The following is a 27,613-nucleotide window of genomic DNA, read 5'->3' on the forward strand; positions in this document are numbered from 1 at the left end:
TACCAGGGATCTCTTCTGATTTCATTAGTGAGACAGTAAATGAGCTAAGTCCTAATAATCAGCCATCAGGCAGTCCCGCACCTCTGTACTCATTTGGAACAACTGATCATGAAAAGGTACCGGTGAAAACAAGCTGTGTGCGAATTAAGCACCCAGTAACAATGAGTGTACGGGCTTGATGTCGTTCTTATCTGTGTTATCACATCCGATAACAATCACACCAACATCTAGGGGAGAACATCCTTGGAGCTCTGAACAGAAGGTCCTCTGAAAATCCTGAGAATCCATGAGATCCGAGTCATTTCTAAAGGACAATTCTGTTCACAACCCCCCCTCCCAAAGTGTTGCCGTAAAGTTCGTCACATTTTATTACAAGGCTCTGTTATCTCTATAATCACTGAGGACATCGTTTTGCCGAGATCCCTGTCTCACTACGATAATCTCTTGCGCATTGATCTCCTCTCTGCACCGGCCTTTATCTCGCCAAGTCAGTCTCCCCCGGTTTTCTCTTTACCATCGATGCCTGCGACGCTGGGGAAAGGAACATGTTAAGCGCTTTGCCTTCAAGTGCCACCTGCAGGGGAGGCGAACACCGCCGGCGCGCCGCTCGCTGCCCCCCGCAGGTGCGCCCCGCTCGCCGCTGGGGGCGGCCGCCACCGCGTCCCGCCGGCCTGGGTGGAGCGGCGGCGTGCAGCGGGTGCGGGGAGGCGGCTCCCGCCGCTCCTGCGGACACGGCCCCTCCTCCCGGCCCGCCCCGCCCGCTGCACACATGTGCCCGCACCCAGCGGCGGGGCGCACCGTCGGGGCGGGCGGGTGCCGTCGCCTCGCCGACACCGCGCCAGCACCGCGGCGCGCCGGTTGTCCCTCGGGCGTGGGGAGAGGGTGGCCGCGCTGACAGCGCTGCGCGCCATGGCTGTCGCCTACCTGCTGGGCAACGGGTCCGCGCCGCTCCTCGCCGGCGCCCTGGAGGTCCCGTTCGCCGCCAACGCCTCCGCCTGCCGCCCGCCCGGGCCGCCCTGCCCGGCCTGGGGCAACGCCTCGGCGGCGCTGGGCTGGAACCGCTCCGAGCCCTGCGGCGGCGGCAATGGCAGCGCCGGCGGCGGCGGGCCCTGCGCGCCCGCGGGCAGCGGCCCTTCCGTGGTCACCGCCATCGCCATCATGGCCCTCTACTCCGTGGTCTGCGTCGTGGGGCTCTTCGGCAACTTCTTGGTCATGTATGTCATCGTCAGGTGAGTGCCGCCCTGCCCCGCCCCGCAGCCCACGGCCGCTGCCGTCGGGGCGGAACCGCGCCGCCCGGAGCCGGGATGCGGGACGGTGTCCCGGCGAGGATGCTGCGGTCCCCCTCCGCCAGGCAGCGCGCTGAGCGGTGCGGACGGGCGCCGGCCCCCGCGGGAAAGGGGAGGCTTTTGATAAAGAGTCGGAGCGGGTGACGGGGGACGAGAAACTTGAGGTGGAGCAGTGAGGGGCGGCCGGTCCGCCAAAAACCGCTGCGCGTCCGGGCATGTTCCAAGGACCCTCTGAGCTGCCCACCTCTGCGAGTGGCTCTGGCCCACGGGGCCTGAATACCGGACCTGTCCCCTAAGGAGCGAGGATTTAAAGGGACTGTAGCCACTGCCTGTGAGAGTGTAAGGGTACGGGTGGTACATGGATAGCCGGCACGCATCCACCTGTCTTTCCACCCACCTCTCCCAAATGCACGAACAAAATGTAAATGCACTGCGGTTTAACGCTTCTCTGTGGCCGTGTTTGGAGATCCTCTGTCTCATGTCTAGATTTATATGTGTATATTGAAATACATTTATATATGTGTATAGACATACATGCGTATACACGTGCATAAATACGCATGCGGTGATCGCGACCGCTTTCTGTAATCCCGGCGTTCCGGCTGTGCTGCGGCACTTCGCAACTTTCTGGCCCGCAAGAGAAAAAGCCCCCAGTGGGGCTGTTACAAATCAGATCACTCGCGATAAACCCATTGCCCGTAAATGAGCGGAAAACGAGTGAGAGGGCGATGAAAAGAGGCTCCCTTGCTGGCCTGGCAGCCGAGCTGGGCAGGTGGCTTCCGTGGGGGAACACTGCCACCTCCTGGGAGCGACGGGCCGGGAGCGACAGGACGGGGCCGACTGAGCTCATCTCCCTTCGCGGCTGCTCGTCGTTTCCAAACCAAGCATCCATTGAGCCCTGGAGAGCTCGGCGGGCGCTTTTAAGCGGGGAGATAGGGGTGGCCCAGGGGCGCGCTCCGTTCCTATCGAGGCAGCCCCAGCCCTTCCATTTCCCCCCCTCGTCCGGAGCATCCGTTCTCCCTTTGAGCTCTGCGTTGCCCGAGGAGTCGGGCCCGCAGAACCGGGGTTGTCTCTTGGCATCACTGGCACACCAGCGGCAGCGGACGGCTTTGTGGCGCGTGGGTGCAGCGCAAGCAGTGCCAGCTGTAGAAAGCCGGGGCTGAGGGTCGCGGTCACGGTAGGGTGTTGCAGCAGGATGGAGGATGCGGCACGTGTTAGGGATGTCACTGCAAAGCCTGTGCATGTGGTAGACCTAGTGGGAACACAAGTGATATCCATCAGTGGTTCAGACTAGAGCAGTTCAGAAGCCTTGTGGGTTTAACTATGCTTTAGAGGCTGCATGCACAGAGCTGGGGAGATTCTCTTCTGTCTTGTGGTTTTGGTCAGTCTGAAACTCAAGCTAGCTGTGTGAGGATACATCTGCAGAAAGGCATCTGAGTGGGGGCATGACTGCAATCACCATAGCAGTGTGAATACATTCCTCTGGGAGGAAAAGCAGATGCACAGTGTAACAGAGACAGGATAGCTGTCAGCAGAGAAATATGCTGCAGCTTGTCCCTGGAATTATGTATTTATTATCCTGGGCATAACCCTTACTAGGTTCATATTTCTTACAGTAATTAATTGAATTACACTTGCACCACAAAGCCAAATCTAATGAGGCACTTGTATTTAGATTCCTATCTAAAGAAAGCATCTTTCCCTGACATGACAGCTTACAAACAAAAGCCAGAAGCAATAGCAGAAAGCAATAATATATTTTCTTTTTACAAAGGAAAACACAAATTAAGTGGCTTGTCCAAATCCATCAGGAATTTTATGGCAAACCCCACATCTCCTTTGCAAGAACAGCTTTTAGTATGACAGAATTCATTTCCAATTAACACCACACAGCTGTTTAGCATCTGGTATGACAAGGAATTTACATGCTAATGCCTGAATAGGATCTGTGGCTTAAGCAACATAAAAATACATTCTCTTTCTGTGCTTCTCTGCACGTGTATTGTATCTGGTCAGCAATAGGGAACTTAGTGATTGCAGTTCCTGCTGCAAGCTATACTAGCTTGAAAGTGTTTCAAATCAGAATATGAGCCTATGAAATGGTGACCCTATGTGTTCACATTCATGCCTCCTTGCATCCAACTACACGTAAGAGGCCAGAGTTTCACTGGATTGAATTTGTCATCATATAAAACTCCCCTTCTTTATTTGCCTTTCCCATCATGCCTGCTCAGGAAGAACAAAACATTGAACTTCAAATTAATTGTGAGAGAAATTGAGGCTACTAAAAATTAACATTTTTATTAATATCGATACCTAGTTTGTCTTGAAAATACTAGGAGTTGGGAGGTAGGTGCTTAGATGTTTGAAACTGTCCTACTCACCTTTCAGAGTCCAGCCCCAGTGAAAGCAACAGTGACTTCAGATCGAGTGTGCTACATGCTAACATCTCATGCTTGGTTTCTTTGGAAATAGTTTTAAAATAATTATATCATTTTTATAAACATTATTACTCTTAATTTTTTTCCACGTGAGGCAAATCCAGGGGTTTGGAGCCAGAGCTGTGCAAGTGCTGGCCTGACAAGGAACTATCATTATCACTCAACAATGCCACCCTTCTATCTCTGCTGGGGCAAACAGAGGTCAGAAAGTAGATGTGTCCAAGGAGGAGTTGGAAATGTGTTGTGATTATCAGTGTGAAAAGAAGGCTCTTTGTGCAAAGCAGACTGACCAAATGCATTCCAAGATTTCCAATTTGTACACATTACATTATAATTAATGTATTCTCATCCACCCTCCTCATTCTTCCAGATGGTTCCTGTTCAGCTGAATGCTTTCATCCTTGAATTAATATTTACATGTTTTATATGTAGTGTGTGAGGCTTAACCTCATGTTACTAACACTGAAGTGTTTCCTTTCCCAAGTACCAAAAAATGCCTTCAATTGACAGCAGTAGTAATTTAATATGTTTTAGTGCTAGCCATGAATTTCCTGTAATCTGAAAAAAATCTATAGAGAATTTTTATCTGTTTTCCTCATGTGCTTGGTTTAAGTGTAAATTACCGATATGAATACAATGTTGTTATGGCTATATCAACAGCAAATGCTACTTCTACCTGCTGTGGAGTACAAGGAGACAGTGTACAATTAGTACCATGTGGCATTGAATTAATTTACACAGTAATCCAAAGGCTTTTGCAGCTTTCTCATCGAGTCGGTGGGATATTAATCTCACAATTAGTGTGGAAAAAAGAATATGCCTTGTGATTAAGGTAATATGCTAGAAAGCTGCAATAGATCCTAGATGAAACACTTAAGTATCACAGGTCTGGAAAAGAGGAATAGCTCACAGAGGCCCCAGTCCTCCACAATCCAAATGCTCTGGGAGAACTGTAATTCCACCAACAGCCGCTGAAGTCACTCTACTTCAGAGTGACTCCTCATTTGTTTTGCTAGAAATGTTTCACATACCATAAACAAAAGGATCTCAGGTTCTCCGCAATCCTTTGTAGAGGTAGGAAATGTCTTGTTTCATTGAGTAAATTATTACACTGCTTTAAAGAAAAAAAAAAGCAAACAGGGAAAGAAGTTGAAGAAATCCTCTCTCTGAAATTAAGAGAGATCTTTCTATGTGTCTCAAAGAAGCCTCTTAATAGTGTTTTGAAAAAATAAAGAGCTGTGACTGAAGTGTCATCTAATCTGGAAAGACTGTGCAGCCTGAAAACTCTGGTTCAGCTGAGTTCACTCACAATTCAGAAAAACTGTTTTATTAAGTAGAACAGACTTAGAGTTGAATTTTCAGTTGTAGAAATAATTGATATCACCAGAGGAATAAATACTCTCACACATGTGCACAAAAGTGTGGAGTCTTTTTAGAGAAAAAAAAAATCTGTACATTATCTCAAGCTTGAAAGTGGGTGAAGCAAAACAAATATTTTTAAAAAATAGGTTTGCAAGGTGACACAGTGTTATGGATGCTGTATGTAAGGTGACCTTCAGCATCTTTTTTAGCAGCTCAGATCTGGGAGCTTAGAAACAAAGACGTGCATAAAAGTCTTCCTTTTTTTTCCTGTCCACAGCCTCATGAACCCCTCTGCATTTGCACAGCATTGCTTGTGTGAGTGTGTCCTGCCTGTTCCACTGACTGCAAAGGTTCCATCCCTGTGCTAAGAGCTGAAAGCCTCAGCAGTCTTATCCAGTCATGTCAATTATGAATTAATAGAGCTCACAGCACCAGCCAGAGAAAACCTGGAGACAGAACTGAGGGAGCAGCAGAGGAGCTGAATTAAATCAGCAGCATAACAAGGGATGACCCTCAGCTTCCTGCCTTACAGAAAGGCAGGTGTCCCTGTTTGCATACTGTTTGTGACAGAGTTTACCAACCTTTGCTAGTGGGTAAATGCTTAACTAGCAAGCAGCTCCCCTCCCTCCCCCAAGATGAAGGAAAGCAGACAGATAAAATGGAAATGTATACCTTTATTTTTTTTTAATTATGTTTTTACAGACATGATGAAAATTTGACCAAAAAGACATGAGGCTACAACCTTGCAGTAACACCCATCTCACTGAGGAAGGAGAGACACCTGAGGGATGAGTGAGAGCTCTGCAGCCCCAGACTCATCTCCAGACCCTGTGCCTGGCCCCAGTCCCAGTGAGCTCCTGCCCCCAGGACAGCGTGCCAGGCCCAGGTGCACAGACCCTCTGGCTCTGCTAGTGCCTACCGCCAGGCAGTTCTGAGCAGGAAACAACCCTTCTCTCTCAATTTGCCTGTAAAAAGCTGATTGATCCCACTGTACTTTTCCTGGAGTCACATTATAGTAATGGCTGCCATGAAACAATAGTGTTAAACACGTCCTCGGTTTTTTTTTAAATTTCTTTATAAAAATAATCAAAAGTAACCAACTTTTTGAGGCTTCAGTAAGGGTAGAAAGTACTGTATGCACATATTGCTCACATTACATAATTACTAGCGAGCTAATGACTAATGAGCTATTTAGCTAACATAATCCTGAAGTACTGCTTTATTTCATTTTAATTTACAGTATTTTCCCAAACCATTGAGCATAACTTTTGCTGAACACTGTGGATAAGCTTTTATAACTTTTCTAGATCAAAAGGTGACATATTTACACAAAATCTCAAACATAATATGGTGCAAGTCCAAATGTCACAGAATTGTAATTTAGCTTACTAGCCTCTTTTCTAGCCATAGCCAGCAGCTGGTGTTAAGTCACAGAATGGAAAAAATAGGGGCAAAACTGTGTGAGTATCTTTCTAATAGACTTTTAGACTGCAGAGAGTTTCTGAGCTGCAGTTTGCATCAGCATTTATTCAGTAGCTTTTTATGAACATTTCTAACATGCAGTGCGCCCCAAAAAAATGAGGATCAAAAATCAGATTGGAAGAAGGTCACAAAGATTGCCACTACTAAACAAAGCTGCTTCAAAACAAACATGTGAAGCATTTTTACGGATTCTAATTTGGTTATTTTTAAGCTTAAGTGTTCTAAGATGGTTGTTGTAGAGATCTTCATTAATAGACATTTCAAAAAATTCCTTATTTTCATTATGATTCCAAGTGAAAAGTTTTCAGTGCTTGATAAGTCTCTTCAAAATACAAATCCACTCATGTAACTATATTTTTAAAAAATCCAAAAGCAACTATTTTCTGAATTTTTGTGCTTAAGCTGATCTCAAAGAAAGCTCTTTTTTATAACCATCTAGGTCTTCTTTGGTTTATATCATGAAGCTTGGGTTTATTGTATTGAAAGTGGGAATATTATAATTATCTTTCAAAGACCTCTAGTCCTTTTTGGAAGTGGGCTTTTAATGATGTTCACTATCAAGGAGTTCCACAGCTTAGCCAAGCTGTGATAAGCATTCTTATTTATCCATTTAATGTTAAACACTTCTAAATTTTATTTATATTTCCCTTTGAATTTACATGATGATAAAAAAAGGTAGGGATGAAGCACCATAGCTAATCAAATAACTGTGAAGGACATGAAATAGATTTTTTCCACCTTCTTGCTGACAAGTGTTCAATTATCAGCTATAAGATCTTGTATCTCAGATCAGGAATAAAACTTTACAACAAAAACATTTGTGTAAAGTGGAACATCTCCTCCTCCTCATCGTGTTGTGTGGAGCAGTTCCAACTGAGTGAAGTCTCTTTTTTAAGGGAGAACAGGGAGCAGCAGTTGTCACAGTGCTAATCTTCAGCCTTGGGATGTGCTGCCCTTATAGAAAAATCATCTAAGAAGCCAATTACCCAAATCACTCTCATAAAATTGTGGTCTTAGGAACTCCCTCAGAGCCACAGTTTCAGACACAATCTCATCCTGGTCATGTAGAGACTGAGTCCATGTTTTCCAGTACTTTTGATTTGGCCTTCTGACATAACACATAGCTATGCTCCTTCCTCTCATGCCACCTTCCACCATTGCTTTCTTTCCCCTTCCCCCCACATCATAGGCAAGCCTTCCTCCTCATTTATTCTCTCTCTAGTTCCTTTGTCTCACCTCTGTCGCTCCTTTCCAGATCACGCTCAACGCCTTCACAAGAAGATCCCAATCTCCTGCATGCAAGAGGCCATACCTTGTATACCTAGTGGTACTTTGGTCTGTACAGTCTGTGTATGGCCTGCCCTCCAGCCCCATGCCACCTCCCTGCTACCCTCTGACCAGGGGGATTGATTACCTTCTGTTCCCTACCACACCTTTAGGGATCTCACATCTACTAGCATTAAAACTCTCTTCAAAGGCTTCCCTGCCAGCTTCCCTGCTACCCAGGGATATTTCATGTACAGTCCTTATCTTAGGTGATCAGTATACAGATCAGGAGGGGGTACCAGTGCCTGGAAACCAGACAAAGTAGCTGATAACTTGTCCCCTCTAGGAAAATGTCACCACATTATCTGTTATCAGAGGTATAGTCAGCAGTTTTACTCTCAATCACACTTCCCTGAAGGCAGAAGGGAAAAAGTCAAATTGAACATACTGACAGTTTTCCTTTATATGTCTTCCTAGCAAAGCAAAACCTTCAACAATAAGCACCTGCTGCTGGATAATGGAAACGTATTGTAGTTAGCCTTTTTAGCACCATTGATTTATTTCAGAGAGATATGTTACACAATAACCATGAAAGCAATGACCTTTGTTGGAGACCCATATATGCCTCAGCCCCAGGCAAACAGAGAGTCAAATAAAAGTGGTTTGACAAACAGGCCAGATTAAGTTCTGAAATAATTGGCAGGTAATTTTCCCCCTGTTCAACTAGGCTGGAAGGGAAGGAAGTGTACCAGCAAATGACTGTTTGGGCACTGAAGCATACTTATTACTGTCATTTGTTTTTTATCATTAAGTAGCTTTTTATGATGTCTGGGAAAAGCTTGCTTTATTTTCTGTGTGTAGGGACTAAACTCACTGGCTTAAACTAAGTAGCAGAAAGAAAACTTCTGTATTATACCTTTCATTAGCCAAAAAAATAAAATTGGGAAGAGCCAGAAAGACAGCAGCAAATAATTTTTAGTCCTAAGTCCAACACAGGAAAACAGGATGAGTCAGATGCCCTCACAACTCCATGTCAATTCCCAAAAGACTGGCACTGAAAACTAAAGGTGACTCTGCCTAAAAGACTTTTGTTCAGCTCACCTTCTCCCAAAGCTGAGGTATGAGATAAATTCCTGATGGGTTCTGAGTCCAAGCAAAATGGCCCTGAGCTGGTGCTACTTCCAGGTGCTCTGCTTGCTTCTTCTACATCCTATAAGCAAATACTGCTGGATCTGCACGTGCCTTGGCGCTGTCCTGATGAGAGGAAGGGATAAGCTGGGAAGTCAAAGATGCTAACAAGATAACCCGAGGGAAGTAAACTTCGGTGACATTCTGGCCAAATCTCATTTGTACTATGGAGGAGAATAAAGTGACAAAGTAGTGGGAAAACAAATTGTTAGGGGGAAAAGAGATAGCAACCGAAGCAACTGCAGTCCAGCAGTTCCCTGCCCTGTGCTCAGGCCCACACTAACCATGTATACGCTCAGACTCCTTCAGAAAATGGGCAGCCCCTTGCCAGTGAGTGAAGAAAAGAGAGAAAGCTGCTCCAGAACAATGTATGTGAAGTATGACCAAGTATGTAAAATAATTAAACTCTTTGATCTTAGATCTACTGCACTCCCTCAGTATGTCATGCCTTGACACTTCAATGATGCCTAATATTTTTCATCTCTAATTAAACCACGTGACAAGTCACAGCAGTGAATGGGTAGCGCTATGCTGGGAGTCAGGGTGCAAAACTTCAACAGGAGGGTACAGCAACAGCTTCTGTCTTAAAGGCAGTAAAAGCTTCCTCACTTCCCCATTTCAGCTTTTACCCCCAAACTCTGGCTGAGTGCAGGAAGTAAGTGAATGTGATGCAAATTGCACAATTTCATTGCAACCAAGTGTGACTGCTTTCAGCTCTATTATAACTGCTTAAGGTTTTCTTTAGTTTTTCAATTAGTTGGTGGTTTGGTTCACTCAGGGTTCACACTATGCTTAAATTACAGCCTTGTATAAGATCTCTTTAGTAGAATATACATCAAAAGGATGCAGAGGTTGTTAACCACAAGATGGCACCTCCAATCTGAGTGGCTTTACTGCCTAATAACTTACCAGGGGTGTGCACAAATACATGGTGCTTATAGCCAGAGATGAAATTAAATGGCTTAAGGAATAAGCATTCAGAAGTACCCATTAATAGAAAAATCAAAGACTTACGTTTTCAAGCTGATTAAATCATGTGCTCACAGACAGGAAGGTTAGACCTATCCAGAATATATATGAATTCAAAACTTTTAATAGGTTACGGCCTGCCACAGCACACGTCACAGCTGTGGCTGAGATACAGTATGGGTCTTTCACTCTATGGAGACCCATTACCATGGGAAGAAAAGGATAATAAAATAGATGGATGTCAGCAAAGTCCATCATTTGAGACCCTTTAGCTCAAAGGTACTTTCCAGAATGTGGCTTGAAAGATTTTATTTCAGTGTTAAATATTAAAACTGGATTGGCAGACAGAAAAATTTTTCAGGGTTTTACAGATTACCTTGAGTATGTAAAGACTTTATTCAAAGGTTTAAGGGCTCAAGAAAAATTGAAAGCACCTGATATCTCCAGAAAACATGCCAAAAAATCCCTTTTTCCTAGTTGCATATACAAGATGCACCAGAACAGTCATGGGGGAAAAAAAAAATTAAATTGATTCAACTAGGCATACTTAACATGTTTTTAATCTTCTCACCCAAGGCAACCTCAACTTATCTAATGTATGCACACAATGATTCTTCATTTGTTTAACAAGTCATTTATGCAAGAAGAACATGAATTTGACATGCTAACCTAATCTCCAGCATCAAGATGAGTTATGTCAGGTTCTCTGTATGCAAGACCTAACTGTTGGCTGTTGTTTCTTTCAGCAGCCAAACCATTTTTGAGAGTGACTGCTTTCTGCAGTGAATCTCCAGTGATTTTGTCCAGTTTTTCATGTATTTTGTGCTGACCTTAAACACGGTTCTTTAAGTAGTCATTGTCTCCAAATTAGCATTCTGTAGGCAAAACCTTGCATGCCTTTGTGTTGCTGAAAGTAATTATTACTAGTCTGTCATCGACCAGCCCATTTCCCAAGTGCAAAAGACTTTCTGCTTTCCTCCTCATTGATGTTATTCAGAGGAAATTTTATTAATTAATTTGTAATGTTATGTATTATTCTGAGCTGCATCATTATCATTAATAATTATAATAATGATAATAATTTAAGAATATAACAATAATTTATCTGTATTATTGTTTTTATTATTATTATTACTATTATTATTATTATACTCTGTATTACACTGAGCTAAATGTGGACCTCTCTAGCTTCTTTGCACCAGCCTGCTCGTCTAAGGATGCTATAAAGCTGATCTGGTCCAGAAGGGCAGAAGGCTTTGGAGGAGGGGATATCTCAACAATCCACATGGATGTAAACCACTTGACCAAGGAGCAGTAGGGACACGACTTTGTTGGTTGTATAGACTACAATAGCAGTATAAAAACTCTGTGAGGTCTAAATAAGGTATGATGCAAACTAAAGATTTCATTAAATTTTAAGAAGCTTAAAAGAAGAGACTCTTAAAAATATTTGAAGGTGGTAATTATACTATTGGAGTGGACAGGCCAGAAACAGGGCTGTGGCAGGTGTCTTTGCAGAGAGTCACAAACATGCTCACATCTCTCCTGTTGCATGAGAAGTGGAAGGGAAGGTGCTCCTGGCTCCTGTCCAAGGTGCTGTTACACCTGGAAGCTGGAGTCTCTCTGAGGTTAATCTGGTGAAAGTTTTATTTGGTTTACAAGCTACAAGTGGCCTGTGGGCAGATAGTTGAGGGGTCCATTTCAAGACTTTCTATTAATCCTTAAATGCTAGGAACATGGTGAGTATCTGAGCTGAATTCTCACTCTTTTCTCCATTGCTTTTTCTTATTCCAAGCAAATCTCAGTTGAGTGGACCTGTACAGCTCAGGTCTTCAAACTTGAAGTCTACTTTAAAGCTCTGTAGGATTGAAGATAAAGACAGGGCTGAGCTTTCATTAAAAAATTACACAGGCATAAAGTGTATTCTTGCTGTTGTAAACCTGATTTATCATCTACTATTATCAGCAAAACAACAGTTCATGAACAGGTATTTTATGACACAAAACCTTCACTGAGGAATTAGAAGGGGTATACTAGTAGGTGCCAGTATTATAATGAGCATAATAAATTTGGATACATACCAAGAGCAGTATTGCACTAAATATTCACAAGAAGCCCCTGATTCATCACATTCTATTAATCTTTTCATTACAGAGTTGTAAAATGAAACTAAGGCCACCCAAAGCAAACTTCTGTCTTCACTTGCAACCTTGCTCTTTGTTGTGCAGAATTTAATACACCTGATATTTTAAACGATGAAATTTCAATGTAATCTAAATACCAGTAAGTTTGAATGTAAGTGTGAAAGCAGTATTTTAAAAGATTGCATTTATTAATTTTGGTATTGCATTATAAATTTTGGTATTACTAAGTCCCTCTCAACTGCAGAAATAGCATCACATATACATCTGTGTCTGGATAATAAAAATGTTTTTTCTGCTTATTCAAATATGTAGATTGATACATTAGCAAAAAGTATAATAACAGCTAAGATCAAGACTTTGAAAAGCTTCATTTTGATTGACTGTTACTTTTCATGCTGTTAAAATTATATTTAATCAATTGCTTTGGTATTTATTTGTTCATGCCAAAAATAATCCTGGGGACACTGATAATCTACTTATTTGGAAAAATATATGTTTTACAAAATGTACCTTGCAGAAATAAGCCCCTTATAAAATCTTTAAATATTCTGTACAGAGAAACGCCCAAATGTCATAGAATTTACTGAAAAGAATATTGCGAATTTCAATAGGCTTTTGTTGATTAGGCAGCAGGTGGAAGTAAATACTTTCTATCACTGTAAGAGCTCTGCTTCTATTCATTTTAAGAACAGCATGAGTAAAAGTACAAAGATTACAGAGTACATCGAGCAAAACCCTTCACTAATGGTCTATAGAGGCCATTAAACAAAGCAAATCCAAGAACTTTTAAACTTAAACTGACAATGAAAATTAGATAGCAAAACTGAAAAATATGCAGCATTAAAGTGGGATAAGGCCCATGCCCAGTGAAGAAACTTAATTCTGTTTATTCAGAGTCTTTTTCTGTCCATCCTCTCTCATGCTAACCTGAAAGTCATTTACATACTGGTTGATGGTTTGGGCTTTTTTGCTGTGTCAAGCATTCCTTTTAAATCAAAATGGCTTTAATAACTGATAACAAAGCGTTGTCATTATTATCTGATGATGCTATCCAGACAGACCTGTCCCAGAATCACGTGTGATGGCAGCAGCACTGAGCAGCATTCCCAAGTGTGCTTTCTTGTCCAGCTGTGAAGAAGGCAGTCAATCATCTAAGGTCTGAACAGGGATCAGCAGCCCAGGTGAGGGCACGGAACCCTCGTCACCTTTGCCTGTTTGTGCAGAGCTGACAGCCACTGCCCCTCTGTGGCTGTCCTGGCCTGAGCAGATCAGGTGGGAGAAAGCTGGATATGTCTGCCCACAACACAATCAAACCTTCAGGTTAGCTCTGGACACACCTTCAGCTACTCCGGGATATCTCAGACCTTTGGAGAGATATTCATAACAAAATATAAATGTTGCTGCTTTCATTCTTATCTGGAAGATTCTGCAGCAAATTGCCCAAGAAACATTTTCTCCTCCCTCCAAACAGTTTTTAGAGCTGTAGCTTTTATTGTATACTTCTTCCACACTGCAATCCTGTATATTTTTTCCCGATTCCAGAAGAGAGAGTTGTAGATGCTTACAGCACCTCCTCCTGTGTTAGTTATGAACTTGTTAAATAAATGGAGTAAGAAAAGTTTTTACAGGACTTTCAGAATATGGAGTTTATTTACAACTTGAAAATATCATATTCAGATCATACTTTCTCAAGGCAGCAGTCAAGATAGCATTTGTATCTACTTGAAAATCTGTTTTTAACAACCACCCTAAATTGAAATTAGGATTGTTAGTGCCTTCTCATGCACAGTGCTAAAAATGAGAGAACAGATCCAGTACAATGACTTCAAATGTTCATCATTAAAGCTTTCTAGGTCCATTCAACATGAAATCTGCATTTCTGCACAACCTACCAAAGAAAAGTTCCAAATGCACATTTCCTACACAATCTTTTCATTGGGATTTTTTGCAACTGACTCATGTTCTGAAGAGATCTCATTCAGAGAGATAAAACCCTCAAAACTGTGTATTTTACATTTTGCTTTCCCTAGCAGGTTCCTTGACAGGTCTTTTGAAATTAGCTATTCCTCTTGAAAAGCACTCTATAACTTGTAAAATGCTTGATCAAACACTCTGCTTATTAGTTTTGCAGAAATGGAAGGAAGTTTCATCAAAAGAGCAAGCCATCTGACCCCCCAAAATCCAAGCAGCCACAGCGCCCAGCAAACTTAGCAGCAATCAGGGCAGCATGGCCAGGAGCATTGCTTAAATTGAAACTTTTTTTGTACCACTGCAAAAGTACAGCATCCACACAAAAAATGGGCCTCAAGTGCTGCTCATTTGGAATGACATCATTACTAGTTCACAACCTAGAAATTAATTTTCTATTTCTACAGACCATAGTTATGATATTTGGCATGACATCAGCAGGTACAGAAAATCTATCCATGTAGTACAGTATCTGATCTGTACACATACAATTTTTTCAGCTTCTCAATTATTTAGCATCTATAATATTGTTTCTTCTATGTGTATCTTTTCCTTTTACACAAGTTAAATTAATCTTTTCTTTATACCCTTTCACTGATGTCTCACTGAACTGTCAACATGTAGGTGAATCATAGCATGCTCATTTGGCTAAAAGCAGAAAATGTGATCTTTGACAGTATCTAGCACATTATTTTACAGAAACTTCTTATAGATGATGCACTGAATTCAGTTTTATTTAATAATGTCAGTTGTGGTCATTCACATGCTCTGCCAATTTTTTTTCCTAGGTACACGAAAATGAAGACTGCCACCAACATCTATATTTTCAATCTTGCATTGGCAGATGCCCTAGCAACAAGTACTCTGCCATTCCAGAGTGTGAATTACTTGATGGGAACCTGGCCATTCGGTACCATCCTTTGTAAGATTGTTATATCCATAGACTACTACAATATGTTCACCAGTATCTTCACACTCTGCACCATGAGTGTGGATCGCTACGTGGCTGTTTGCCACCCAGTTAAGGCCCTTGATTTCCGTACTCCCCGAAATGCCAAAATTGTCAATGTCTGCAACTGGATTCTTTCCTCTGCCATTGGCCTGCCAGTTATGTTCATGGCAACTACTAAATACAGGCATGGTAAGTCTGGCTTTCATTCCTAAATTGAGTACTCAGCATTTCAACTCCTTTCTGCATTGTTTCACTGTAGTGTAGAGGCATTGAATTAACTTCTGACCTCCAACCTGTGTAAAGCAATTATCAGTGCAAATGAGCCCCTTCAACAACTTTGCACCTGGCTGTAGTTGACTGGACAAGCAGTGCACGTGATCTGTGTTTTACAACAAGCAGCTCCAGCTCCTTCAGTGGGTCCATGCAAGTCATGCTGTCCCACTTGGTTACTGTAGTGTTTGGAAAAGCATCTGTGCCTGCCTGCCTTCTAGTGTGGGGCAGTTCTGCATTGTCCTTCAGCACAGGAGCCTGTGCTTTACGCAGGATACTCCCACTGGCAGTCATAGATATGCTACACCCGGTCTGGCAGGACATGATACAGAGCAGAGAGCATGTTCTGGACCGCTGGTGCTCCAAGACCTTCCATAAAGGGGCAGTGACAGCATGTCCAGACCCCCCACAGTGCATAGTTACCAAAGCATCATGTCATTCTCTTCTCCATTGCCCTGAAATGCCCAAAATCTCAGCATATATGGTGGCTTAACAATCTTTCTTTTCACCATGTTTTATATTGGAAGTGAAAATCAGTCAAAGTTTAAGTATATCTGACAGTTCAGCTCTTTTCCTTGTTTAGTATACATTAAGTTCCAAGCCATAATATGCAAAAGAGAGCATGTTAATTTGGTTTTGTTTTCCTAACTCGCGCTTCATGCATGTTTTTCAGCACTCTATCCTGCCAATGTTAGTGCAAATGACAGGTCACAGATTGCTTCATTTTACATGTTTACTTAGGTGTAAAGTCTTCATATATTTGCCTGTGATATTTAATTAAAGAAAGGTTTAAAGAAAAGCAAATTAAAAACTGACCTGAATGTTCTTCTCTGTTGTTTTCCTTTTCCTCAGGCTCAATTGACTGCACACTTACATTCTCCCATCCTGCTTGGTACTGGGAGAACCTCCTGAAAATCTGTGTATTTATCTTTGCCTTCATCATGCCGGTCCTGATCATTACAGTGTGTTACGGGCTGATGATTTTACGCCTGAAGAGCGTTCGCATGTTATCCGGCTCCAAAGAGAAGGACAGGAACCTGCGGAGGATCACAAGGATGGTTCTTGTAGTGGTGGCAGTGTTTATTGTCTGCTGGACTCCCATCCACATTTATGTTATCATTAAAGCCCTGGTCAACATCCCAGAAACTACTTTCCAGACTGTCTCCTGGCACTTCTGTATTGCTCTAGGGTATACAAATAGCTGCCTTAATCCAGTCCTTTACGCATTTCTAGATGAGAATTTCAAAAGGTGTTTCAGAGAGTTCTGCATCCCCACTTCCTCAACCATTGAGCAGCAAAACTCCACCCGAGTCCGACAAAACACTCGTGACCATGCTTCCACTGCCAACACTGTGGATAGGACTAACCACCAGGTATGACTAGCAGTGGAGATGTCATCTCTGGATCCAGGCCACCCGCTTGGAGATGACATGTGTTCTGAGGTTACCACTTACACTGATTTGTAGCATTTGGAAGGTCTGAACACTTTCAAGGTTATATTTGAAACTGGTGTATGCATACACAGAGACCCCAGTCCTGCATGGTGCTAAGTTGTTCTCTGCCCTGCTTGTTGCTCAGAACCCAAAGGTTCTAAAGGGTACCTTGAGTGACTGGGTCCAGCATGCATGCATGTACAAAGCACATAAAACAGTGTTTCACTTACAGGATGTTTGCAACAGGTTGAAAAATACAGATTTACCTGTTCATGTTCCTGGTCTGCTGATGGAGACAGGAGTGGGACAGAATACAGATCTCTCATCTTCTCCCATTGCAACAGGGAATACAAAAAAAAACAAAAACAAAAACAACAACAACAAAAAAAAACACCTCTACTTGTTCACTTTGATTGATGTACAAAGAAGGCCTACCTGGCCTTGTTTGTCCTGAAAGTCATGCAAGAGATAGACCAAGGCTTGTCTACATGCCATTCTTGTGTCAGATAATTATGTGGTGAATAAGGTGGGGTTAGATATGTATATGTGTATATATATATGTATATATATGAAGATATATACACACATGTTAAATTCTAATGTGCCATTTTGCCATTTCAGGTATACCAAGAAAATACCTTTTCCATGTAGAAAAAGCCTTTAAGAAGTAGGGATTTTATGGCACATCAGATAACAAGAGTTGTTTGTGGTTTTTTTATTCAGCCTACTTTTACATTGTTTTTGCAAAGAAGCTGTTTTGTACATGTTTGATATATATCCATGGTCCTGTGCCTATGGTCTTGAGATTTTCCAAGCTTCATCTCTCAGCAAAACAGGAAAGCAAATCTTAGCATTCATTAAAGTAATTCAAGCACATGGCGAGCACTAGAAGAAGTTTGAGTTGTCTCTGTAATTCCTTAAAAATAAGAACAAAAAGCATAAGCCTGGTTTATTCCTTGCCGTATCACCTTTCAGCAACATACTTCGATTGCTCATGCAACAGTTTCTCACTGCTGCCACTTCAGCCACAAGCTGGCTGCCTTCTCAAGGTGCAGAACTCAGTGGGTTCTTGTGAAAGCAGCTACCTGCCTGACACTCAGCTGCTGCCAGATAGCCCAAATAAGAGTATTCCCATCTCCAAACAGACTAAACAGTAATTGCACCACAAAAGAGGAGGGAAGTCTAAAGGGAGAAGGGCTAAAGCGAGAAGCTTTATTAAGCATCAACAATTGGTGTTGTTCACCTGTGTCTGACTCATACATGCCAAACTGTGGCCTGTGAAATTAGCACCTACTCAGTCTGGTGGTGAAGCAGAACTGCCAAACTTGGCATTGGTGCACATATATATGTATGTGTGTATGTACTGTAGTATTTACTAGGTGTAGCAAATTACTACATTCATCTGTTAGTAATGGTAAGCCTCAATGGAGTCAATTTTATGCATGTGTCTGACAGCAAGATTGTATTTCTGTCTAGTACAATTCCAGCTTTTTAGAGTGCAGTGTGTATGCACCCATTTTCTACATTTAGTTATATATCTTTATATTACTTCTAGGAGAGCTGTAGCCTTCTAAACTTCTACCCATAGAAAAGATTAATGTGGTACTGCCTAGAGGCTGAGTGAAATAAAATCTGTTTCCCTGAGCACTGAGCAAGCACAGAATAGAAGATGATGTTTCCCAGAGAGATGTTTCAGCCCACACCACCAAGAGAGACAGCCTGCTGGGGCAAGGATGGAGCAAGCAAGTGAAGTGATCTTGAGAGTGGCAATAAGGAAGAAGCTAGTCCTGTAGTTGGGTCCTTTGCTGGTTAGGGTTTGTTTTTTTCCTTCAGGGAATAGTGATGAAATAAATTAGTTATGAAGAAATCAAGCATATATAAAGAGAAGGGAAGGACTCTGAAGGGAAGCGGAGGTGAGAGGAAGAATGCTGAGGAGAAAGGGAAACATAAGGAATCAGGTCCAAGTGAGGCAGTAAGGATGGAAACAGCATGATGGAAAAGCAAAGAGCCAAACTGCAGGGAACAAAAAAGGTGCCTGCAGAGCTGGAAGAAATTGTTTGACTGCTTTGGTAGCTCTTCTTAGAAAATAACCATCAGTTTTCCCCAGAGCCAGGGAGAAGAAGCCAGTACTTGGTAGCTCAGGTCCTCATAGGTGGGTGGATAGGACTTTTGCAATGTTCAGGTATTTGAAAGACTCTGGAGTGGCTAACTCCACTTCCCTCACCACCATTCCTGCAGTCCTTGTTTTGGCAGCTGCTGATGCTGCCATTGGTTCATTTCTGCCAGATGTGCTCCCTGATGCTGACCTGGGCCTTCTTCCTGGAGTTCAGCTCAGCAGCTATTTGGTACAGTCTTTCTCACTCTCCACAATGTCTATAGAATACATTCACAGCAAGCTGTGTTCAAAGCTTAATATTAATTTATCCTTTTTCTCCTGCAAACATTTATGTAAGAGACATTTTTTGATGTCTGTTTTTATCAGAACGAGAGAGAAGATTGTTGAACTAATCTACATGAAAAAGGTTCTCTGGAATAGTAACTAAAATTTTAATACCTAATATTTTTATATTATTATTTTAAACAAAAAAGGCCCTAGAGTGAATGCAGCTTTAGCTCTAAGAAAAGAAAAAATAAAAAACCCCAAGACAGACACCAATATTTGCTCAGACAGTGAGATTCTGTAAATTCTATAGACAGGGTATTGTTTTTACAGGTAAGTGCTTTCTGTAAAAGAAAGTAGCTTGTGTATCTATTCACTGAGGTATACTGACAAGGTCTTTTTCTTGTATAGACAAGGCCTTGGAGAGCATTTGGTATGAATTCTAATTGCAAGACTGTGTAGCACTTGGCACACTTCATATAATTTTCTAAGAAACTGATGTTCTGCAAGTTGCTTTTTTGCCAAGTCAGAATTCTTTTCTCCTGTTAAATGAGAATTGCAAGGCTCAATCATAAGGCCTAACTCTCTTAAAGTATTTAAAAGCATTTAGAATAGACACTCTTAAGTATTGAAGTTGTTGGAAGGAACAACAGTGTCTTCTACCAGTTCAAAAGCACCACAGGAAACATCATAAATATTCATATTATTCTGAGTTAATATAGTGGCCTTGGGCCTAGTCTGAGGCTCCTTGGCATTACCAAAAAGGTCAAGATTAAGTGCTTATAGTTTTCAGGAGGTTTTATGCAATCTTGTAAGTGCATTTGCATGGAGAAGGAGTGATGTAATCCTGGGGGAAAATGTATTGGCAGGGGAAGGGAATGAAGGACCAAATAGTAGCTTTTGCAAATGGCTGAGAGTTTTTTATGTTGTTGACATTAACTGATTCGTATCAAAATCTTGGCAAGTATATTGAAATGGCTTTTACTTCAGATGCTCAGAGACTCTCTGCATCAATTTATCTCTGAGATTAGAAGAAGGTTTAATTTTTTTGAATTTAAAATCAATTGATAGTTATTTTTCCCTGAAAACTGAGGTTTTGCTGTATCTATATGTTAATAACTAAAAATCCTAAATAATTAAGGAATTGGATTATTAATAATTATAGAAATCTGTGAAAATTAATTTGTTTCAGTAGATTAGTTTCTTTGTGACCCATTTTTATAGCTGCTTTTATAGCAGCTTCACCTGAATGTATCCAAGCAACTAATGAAATTATGTATAGGCACATCTTCGGGACTTTAGTGTGTAACTCTTCTTTTCAATTTTAGCTTCTGATGGTTTTTTGTCAACTACTGAAATGTCTAAATGCCCTAATGGAAACTGTAAATCCTCCCCATATGCTGAAAATGAGGCCTCACATACGTTCAATAACAAAAGGCTTAGCCCTGAAAGCTTTGCTTTTACTGCCTGCACTGGCAGCCACATGTAGAAATAAAAAGGATATTGGATTCAAGAAAAAAATTTTAAGTTAAAACAAGGAAAAAATTGAAAGCTAGTTTTACTTTGATTAAATGAATGAAGAAAGTGTTTTATTGCTTCTAAATTTTCCTTGTGCTATATGACCCACTGTGAACAAATATGGGGAATGTTGATGATTCCTGTTGCAGAAACATGAAAAAAAATGGGCAGCTTCTTGGCAGATTCACATCTACCTGTATTAACAGATAATGGCCTTCCTGTGTATTCTTAGAAAATTAATATATCTCCTTTGTGAATTATACTGTATTTCAATAATAACTTTAAAAGTACTGGTTTCTTTAAAAGCCCGTTTCTGGTGAGATAGCAACATCTGTGAAACATTTGTCTAAGTTCAATAGTTCCTTAAAACTGGGATTTCTTTTGTAGCTGATATATGTTGACATGGGCTCTTTGTGAGTCTCCAGGCTCCATCTGTGTCTATGCTTTCAATTCCATAAACCCTTGATTTGCACTGTCTCCCACCCAGCTCTCAACAGATTCTGGTACAAAATCTGCTGAGCAAAAAGGGGTTGCAGCCTTTCAGAACATGCCGTGCAGCAAGCAGGTTTTCTTGGTGGAAACATCTGTAGTGCTACCGTGCCTGCATGCAAGTAGCACTCAGTGCTCAGTGTGGAGACTGCACACTCAGGGCTGAGGGATTGTTGGGTTTGTTTGCTGATGTAAGTTCACCTCACACAGAGTTTAAACTAGTCTATAACTGAAAATCCAAAAGTTAGACATCGTTCTGATATGAGCACAGAATGTATTCAACTAAAGCACTAATTCCCCTGTAACGGCTACAGAAAGAATACAGAAAGGGAGTGAAATTTTTCCATGCTCATGAAATTCATAGAGAGTTCCACCCTAGAAAGAGAACAACTGGCTTGATATTAAGTATATTCTAATTCTAATCCAAATTTCAGACCTACTAATGTTTCTTTGTGATCATTTCCTCTGTTGCTTCAGACAAAAGCATTGTCTTGCCTTACTCTGGGCTGTGTGCTCAGCTTTATACATCAGAACAGTAGCTGTAAATGAGAAATAAATTCCTCCTAAAAAAAACACACACACAGAGTCTTGTGGGTGGGAATATATCAAGCAATTGTTCACTGTATTTGCAATTTCTTTCCTTTCAGTTGGAACTTCAAGAAGCTGAAACTACTCCACTGCCGTGACAGGGTCTCCTGCTGCATGGCTCTCAGAGCAGTGGCCACTGCCACAGTGTGCTAGTGGGAACATGTAGGATATGTTTTCCCTCAAAAAAAAAAGCACAGAGGAAAGTGCCTGCTTTTCCAGTCTGTCAAAAATTGCTTCTGCAGCACATCTGTATTGCACTTAACAGAAGCATGAAATGTAACAGCGAGCAGAGCCAGGAGATACAGGGGCCTTCCAGGCTCCAGTGTTCAAAGCAGTCCTGTTTACCAGGAGCACATACAGTAGTCTAAAACAAAGCTACTGTGCCTGTAGCAACCTGACATGCTCTTGGTAAGTTACAGTGGTGGTAAAGGAGGTTGGAAACAAAAATTCAAAGGCTAGACAACTATGGTTTGAAAAATAAGGTGAGCCTTTGAGGATGGAAAATAATGGGATATGAAGTTATAATACTGTTGGGTACATTCTATTTACTCTTAAAATTTAATTGTAGAGGTGTTTTCTGTGCAGGTTATGTGCTGAAGTATCACAAGGTCACATAGAACAACACATTTGTAGTTCAAGAGATCTTCTCTTGCAAGGGTTGCATGTTCTGCAGTTTCAAAGGAAATTCTTTTTTCAGTGATCCTTTAACAAAAACAAAAAGAAAAAAAGACACACAAAAAAAACCCACAAAAAACCCCTCCAAGCTTCATCTTCTGCTTCTATTTCACATAAAATTTAAAAATACCATAAAATCAAAACAATGAGCTATCACTTTTTCTGAAAGAGATGAGTAAATGAAAGTATTCTACATTGTTATTGATTGTCAAATGATCCCCAAAATAGCATAGATTAACATAAATTTCTTTGTGAATAAAAATGTAGCTATAAGCCTGTCACAGCTTGCGCAGGCTGATGATGTCTTCTCTTTCAAGTAGTTTCTCAAATTTTATCTGCTCTGTCAGCAGCGTTTTCAATTTATAAGTAAACAACAGCCCCTATGTGAAGTACTTGGAACAGTTAATGCATTAGACCTTAAAAAAAAAAAATTAAACTACAATTTGCTAGACATCTACTTTTTCTTAACCAAACCAGTAGTATGTTTGCTTTTCTAATTAACATAATACAGTCTGCATCTGCATTTTGTATTAGCTGCTAAAACACATTACGATTTCAGGAAGAAACAATGTGCTGCAGCAAATACCTTCTTAGCTGTTTTCTATTATGAAGATTAGAAATATCCATGTAGATAATTTGTGGTGCAATGGCATTTTCTAGACATTGTTTGTTACTTGCTCTGTAAATAAATTATCAGTAGTTAACTGAGGGGAAAATGTACTTTGATGAATTTAAGTGTATATCTATATGGAACAGGGTTGGTTTCTTTTTTTGTCTTTTTCTTTCTGCAGCCAAAATGTATTTCTTATTTTCATTGTTAAAGTCTGTGTAACAATAAGGTTATAATGTGAAATTGTTTGTTTCTGCCATAGACTGCATAATAAAGATTGAAGACCAAATCCTTGCAAGTTGTAAATTAAAGGATTATTGGAGTTTCATCATGGTGTTTCAGCTAAATATGTAGCCTATATATCAGCAGAATATGAAGCTAGATATAACAGAAGTGCCTTAATTTTTTTTTTTCTTTCTTTTGAAAATTTGACTGTGTGGTCATGTGAATTTATGTTTAATTTTGAGTTAGTTTAGCTGTATCACCTCATGGCCATCATTAAAGTTTAATCCAGAATCATCACCTTTCTAAGAGGTTTTGCATCTAGTTTTTAAACAGCATAAGATAGGCACTTGGAAGAAGTTGATACCTTGTTTTGCACCTCACAGCAGTATTATTTAAATAACAAAACCGACATAGAATACACTAGGTTTAAATGGACTAACATCCTGTGTCATAATTACTACCTGATGGATTCAGAGCAGTCTGACATGCTCACATACAACAATCAAAAAATTTAAAAATATAGAACTAATATTTGGAAAGTCTTAACTAATAGACCAAAAATGTGTTTAAGTAAACTTAAGATTTAGTTTTGTGAGTAGTCAAAAGTTCAGCTTTCACAAAATTTATGTAATTACTTGAAGCCATTATTTATTCTTTACTTTACATGAAGCACACAGGCAAAATACTGTGATTTGCCAGCAGACAGCCAAATATTTTTAAGGACATTTTCTGTTTCTGCAATCCAACTGTTGAGAAACCTGACTGTAAATATGTTTAGCAGTAATAATGTTGTAGCCTTGATGGCTTAAGGATATGAGGAAGTAAATTTTATTAGCAGAGCACTAGCAAAAAGTAAGAAAAATGTCTTTTTTTTCCATAAGGCTTGAATGTTCATTGGTAGTGCTTTGCAGTAAGTAGCATATTATTACACAAATTCTGTATCTGTATTGTAAACCTTTAATAAAAATGTCTGTTTCTTGTGGATTTTCACTCAACCCCATTGTCCATGTTTGTGGTGAAAACATTAAATAGCTCACTGATCCCAAACAGACCCCTGAGGGAGACCATTCGTCCATCTGGACATTGAGCCTTAGACCACTACTTTTTGAGTGTGGCTGTCCAAGCAGTTTCTCATCTATTGAACACTCCACCCATCAAAGGCATATGTGCCCAATTTAGAGAGAAGTTCACTGTGGGAGATCATGTCAAAAGTCTTACCTATGTCCAGATAGATGACACTCAAGGCCCTTCTCTAATCCACACTGATGTAGTCACTCCATCGTAGAAGGCCGCAAGGTTGGTCAGGCAGGATTTGCCCTTGTTGACAGCATCCCAGCTGTCCCAAATCACCTCCCTGTCCCATGTGTGCCTTGATACAACTTCTAGGAGTTCCATGATGTTCCCAGACACAGAGGTGAGGTTGATATGTTGGTTCTCAGGAGCCTCCTCGCGGCTATGCGTTACTTTTCTCGGCCCTGGTCAACTCTCGAGAGGTCCCTGCAGTTCAGAAGGTCCTCCTTCCTCCTGGTTTCACGGCGGCAGATGTGTGATAGAAGCTCTGCATCTGCTATGAAGAAATGCCAGTCCTGGGAATGAAAGTGGACAGAATTGGTAAATCGGAGCCGATAAGGCTCCCCGATGTCAGTAGTTGAGAGGCATCCGCTTACAGATGGGACTAGGTGGTGTATCGCAGCTCCTCTCACGGCACCACGACTTGCCTCATTTTTATCAGCACGCGAGGCAAGTGCGCATTCCTTTTCTAGTTTTTTGGGATTGTGGGGTTCCCGTCCCCCCTCCCTCCTCCTGCAGCCCCGGGTGGTGTAGTCCTTAGAAGTGGGCAGCGATCCTGAAAATGTCCCTCTTGATGGCAGTGGAAGCACTGGCGTGTGGATGGAAGTCGCTTCAGAGCTGAATTCCTTGGAGGAGCAGCAGCAGATGCGATCAGCTTGTCTTTAGGTCTCTTTGGGGCCTCCTCCTCCATCAGGTGCAATTTCAGGGTGCACTCCTCAATGATCTGGTCAAGGGTCAGCGCTGGTGAGGCCGGCAGCGACAGGATGATTCTTTTGCACATGGTGTTGGCGTTCATGTGCACCACTTCTAGGACTAGCCCGTCTCGGTGTTCAGGTCTCTCCACCCGTCTCTCGACTGCTGCCCGGACCCAGTCTACGAAATCTACAAAAGGCTCTGCGACACCTTGTTTAATCGCTGTATAGGGAACCATTGGGTCCTTGGTGGGCATGCCCAGGAATGCACGCTCTGCTGAACCCCTGGACATGTCCAGCACAGCCGTTGGAATTCCCTGAGCTTGAAGATGCCCTTCACTCCTGGAATTCCCTGAGCTTGAAGATGCCCTTCACTCCATTCTCCTTCACCCACGAGATGGTCCAAAGTGATTGGTTCTTCCGCGAAATCCAGGCTGTAAGGCCCTTCTCGGATTTCGGGAAGCAAGTCTGCTGCCAGTTTCTTCCACCTCCTCTCCCACAGGCTGTATTCTGATGGGAGAAGCAGGCAGCTAAACAGACACTTAACGTCTGCTGGCACTACGGTTCTAGATGTTAAAGTCGCTTTTAAAATGCCTTTAAAAAAGGGGCTTTTTTGTCCAAAATCACGTGATGTTTTGCAGACCTCTTTTATGGATTCATAGGGAAGGGGTGTCCACGTAGGGTTTTCCCTTCCCCTGGCATAGGAGTCTGGAGTGCGGAGCGACTGCTCGACTTCATAGATTGGGCCCCATCCCCTCCCATCTCCCCTACCCCCCTCCCCCCCTGGGTATCCAAGGAGTGGGAGGACGTGGGGGTGGGGTACGAGGGACAGGGTGGACAGGGTGGGGAGAATCTTCTCCCTGGGACAGCGGGGCGGAGGTGACAGAGCCCTCCCTGTTGGGGGAGGGTGGGGCTGATGTTGCAGCAGGCAGGACATGGAAGAAGGGAACAGCCACCCGAGGGGGAACAGGGGGAGGGGTGGCAACCTGATGCCTGGAGTGGGCGGTGCCCACGCCCACAGGGAAGCAGGAGGGGGTGGGGTCAAAGGTGGGGATACAGGGAACAAAGGGGACAAAGGGATTATGGGAAGAAGAAACCCCTCCACGTGGCCGCCCTCCATCTCGGGGATACAGAGGCCCTAGCCACGTGGCTGCGGCTTCCTCAGGGGGACAAAGAAAGGGATTCAGAGGAGCAGAGCAGCACGGGGTAGCATCAGAACTAGGATTTCTAACTGGGAAAAAGGGATTGGAAAAGGGGTTTGGGGTCAGTTCCTCAGCGGAGTAGCTAATTCCGCTAAGGCGGGGGTGCCGGGACAGCTCAGGGGAGCCAGGAGCACGGTCCATGTCTGTGGAGCTGCCCTGCGCCTCAGAGTGGCGGAGTACTCCCCTCTGCCCGCCCGGGTTAGGGGAAAAAGGGGTAGGAGAGGATGGGGAAATGGGTTCAGGGGAAAGAAACAACAGTTTTGTCCGATGGCTCTTTCCTTTCCCTGCCCGCTTCTCACGCGGACCCTGCTTTTACAACCTCCGAGATCAGCAAATGGAGCTTTGGGAAGTAATCTTTCACAGAGGGATCCCTGTCGATTCCCTCTGCTAACCTGGCTTCTACTTGCTCCCAGAACTCTGTTCTGTGAATATCCTCTGTGGTTACACGTGGAAAGGAAAAGCAGAGCCATTGTACAAACTCCTTGACTGAATTTTTGGGGTAGGGACATTTTACCAATAAAATCCCCTTAATTTGGGTATAGAATTCCCTTTGTTGGGTAGATAGCATGGTCCCCATGCTATTTCTACCCACATCCTCACCCCTGGTGCAGAAAAAGCGAAAGAAAAAAAAGCAAAAAACACGAAAGACCCTGGCGGCCCACCGCACACGCCGCGCACTGCATGCTCCGTACCCCCGGAAACGCGGCAGAGCCCACCCACGTGATGTATAGCCCGGTACCCCCTGCGGCTAATCACTCACCAAACCAGAATCTTCGCAAATAAAAGCTGCTACCAGGGTCTTCTTTCCCGGGAAGCGTCCGTTCTTCGGCTTTCCGTAGCCGTGAATGGTTGCGCTTCCAGTCCCATGTGGGAAAACACAGTGTGTTTTCCTGTGAGTGGCGGAGGCGTCACTGACTTACTTCGGGGGGACTCTTGCTCCCGTTTTCAGTCTGGCACGGAGCACTTTTCCGTCGTGGACTGTGATCCTGCGGTGGTGGCGGCGGTTTTCTGCGCAGATCACGCTTGCTCATCTCGGCAGCAGCACTCGCTGGTCGGCAGTGCAGCTTCGCAGCGGTGACACTCTCTCTGCGCAGCTCCCAGGTGCTCTGTGGTGACTCTCTGCCTGCTCTGCAGCCTTGCGCTGGCCGTGGCCCTGACGTTGGGCGCCACTCGCGGCTACGCG

General features: G+C 42.7%; 1 protein-coding gene across 1 annotated transcript; it reads left to right on the forward strand.

Moving 5' to 3' along the window:
- Positions 1-790: 790 nt before the first annotated feature.
- OPRM1 (opioid receptor mu 1) lies at positions 791-23,740 on the forward strand. The gene is made up of 4 exons (XM_068184644.1): positions 791-1,229; positions 14,895-15,247; positions 16,181-16,701; positions 21,796-23,740. The coding sequence occupies exons 1-4, from the start codon at positions 910-912 to the stop codon at positions 21,832-21,834; spliced, it is 1,233 nt and encodes a 410-aa protein (XP_068040745.1). The 5' UTR covers positions 791-909; the 3' UTR covers positions 21,835-23,740.
- Positions 23,741-27,613: the final 3,873 nt, after the last annotated feature.

Source organism: Anomalospiza imberbis, chromosome 3, assembly GCF_031753505.1.
Source record: "Anomalospiza imberbis isolate Cuckoo-Finch-1a 21T00152 chromosome 3, ASM3175350v1, whole genome shotgun sequence".
NCBI classification, from domain to species: Eukaryota; Metazoa; Chordata; class Aves; order Passeriformes; family Viduidae; genus Anomalospiza; species Anomalospiza imberbis.

Excerpts from the sequence above, each read along its gene's own strand:
- OPRM1 (XM_068184644.1), top strand. The coding sequence starts at position 910 with ATGGCTGTCGCCTACCTGCTGGGCAACGGGTCCGCGCCGCTCCTCGCC. Across the intron at positions 1,230-14,894 it reads GTCATGTATGTCATCGTCAG|GTACACGAAAATGAAGACTG; the intron begins GTGAGTGCCGCC and ends TTTTTTTCCTAG. Across the intron at positions 15,248-16,180 it reads AACTACTAAATACAGGCATG|GCTCAATTGACTGCACACTT; the intron begins GTAAGTCTGGCT and ends CCTTTTCCTCAG.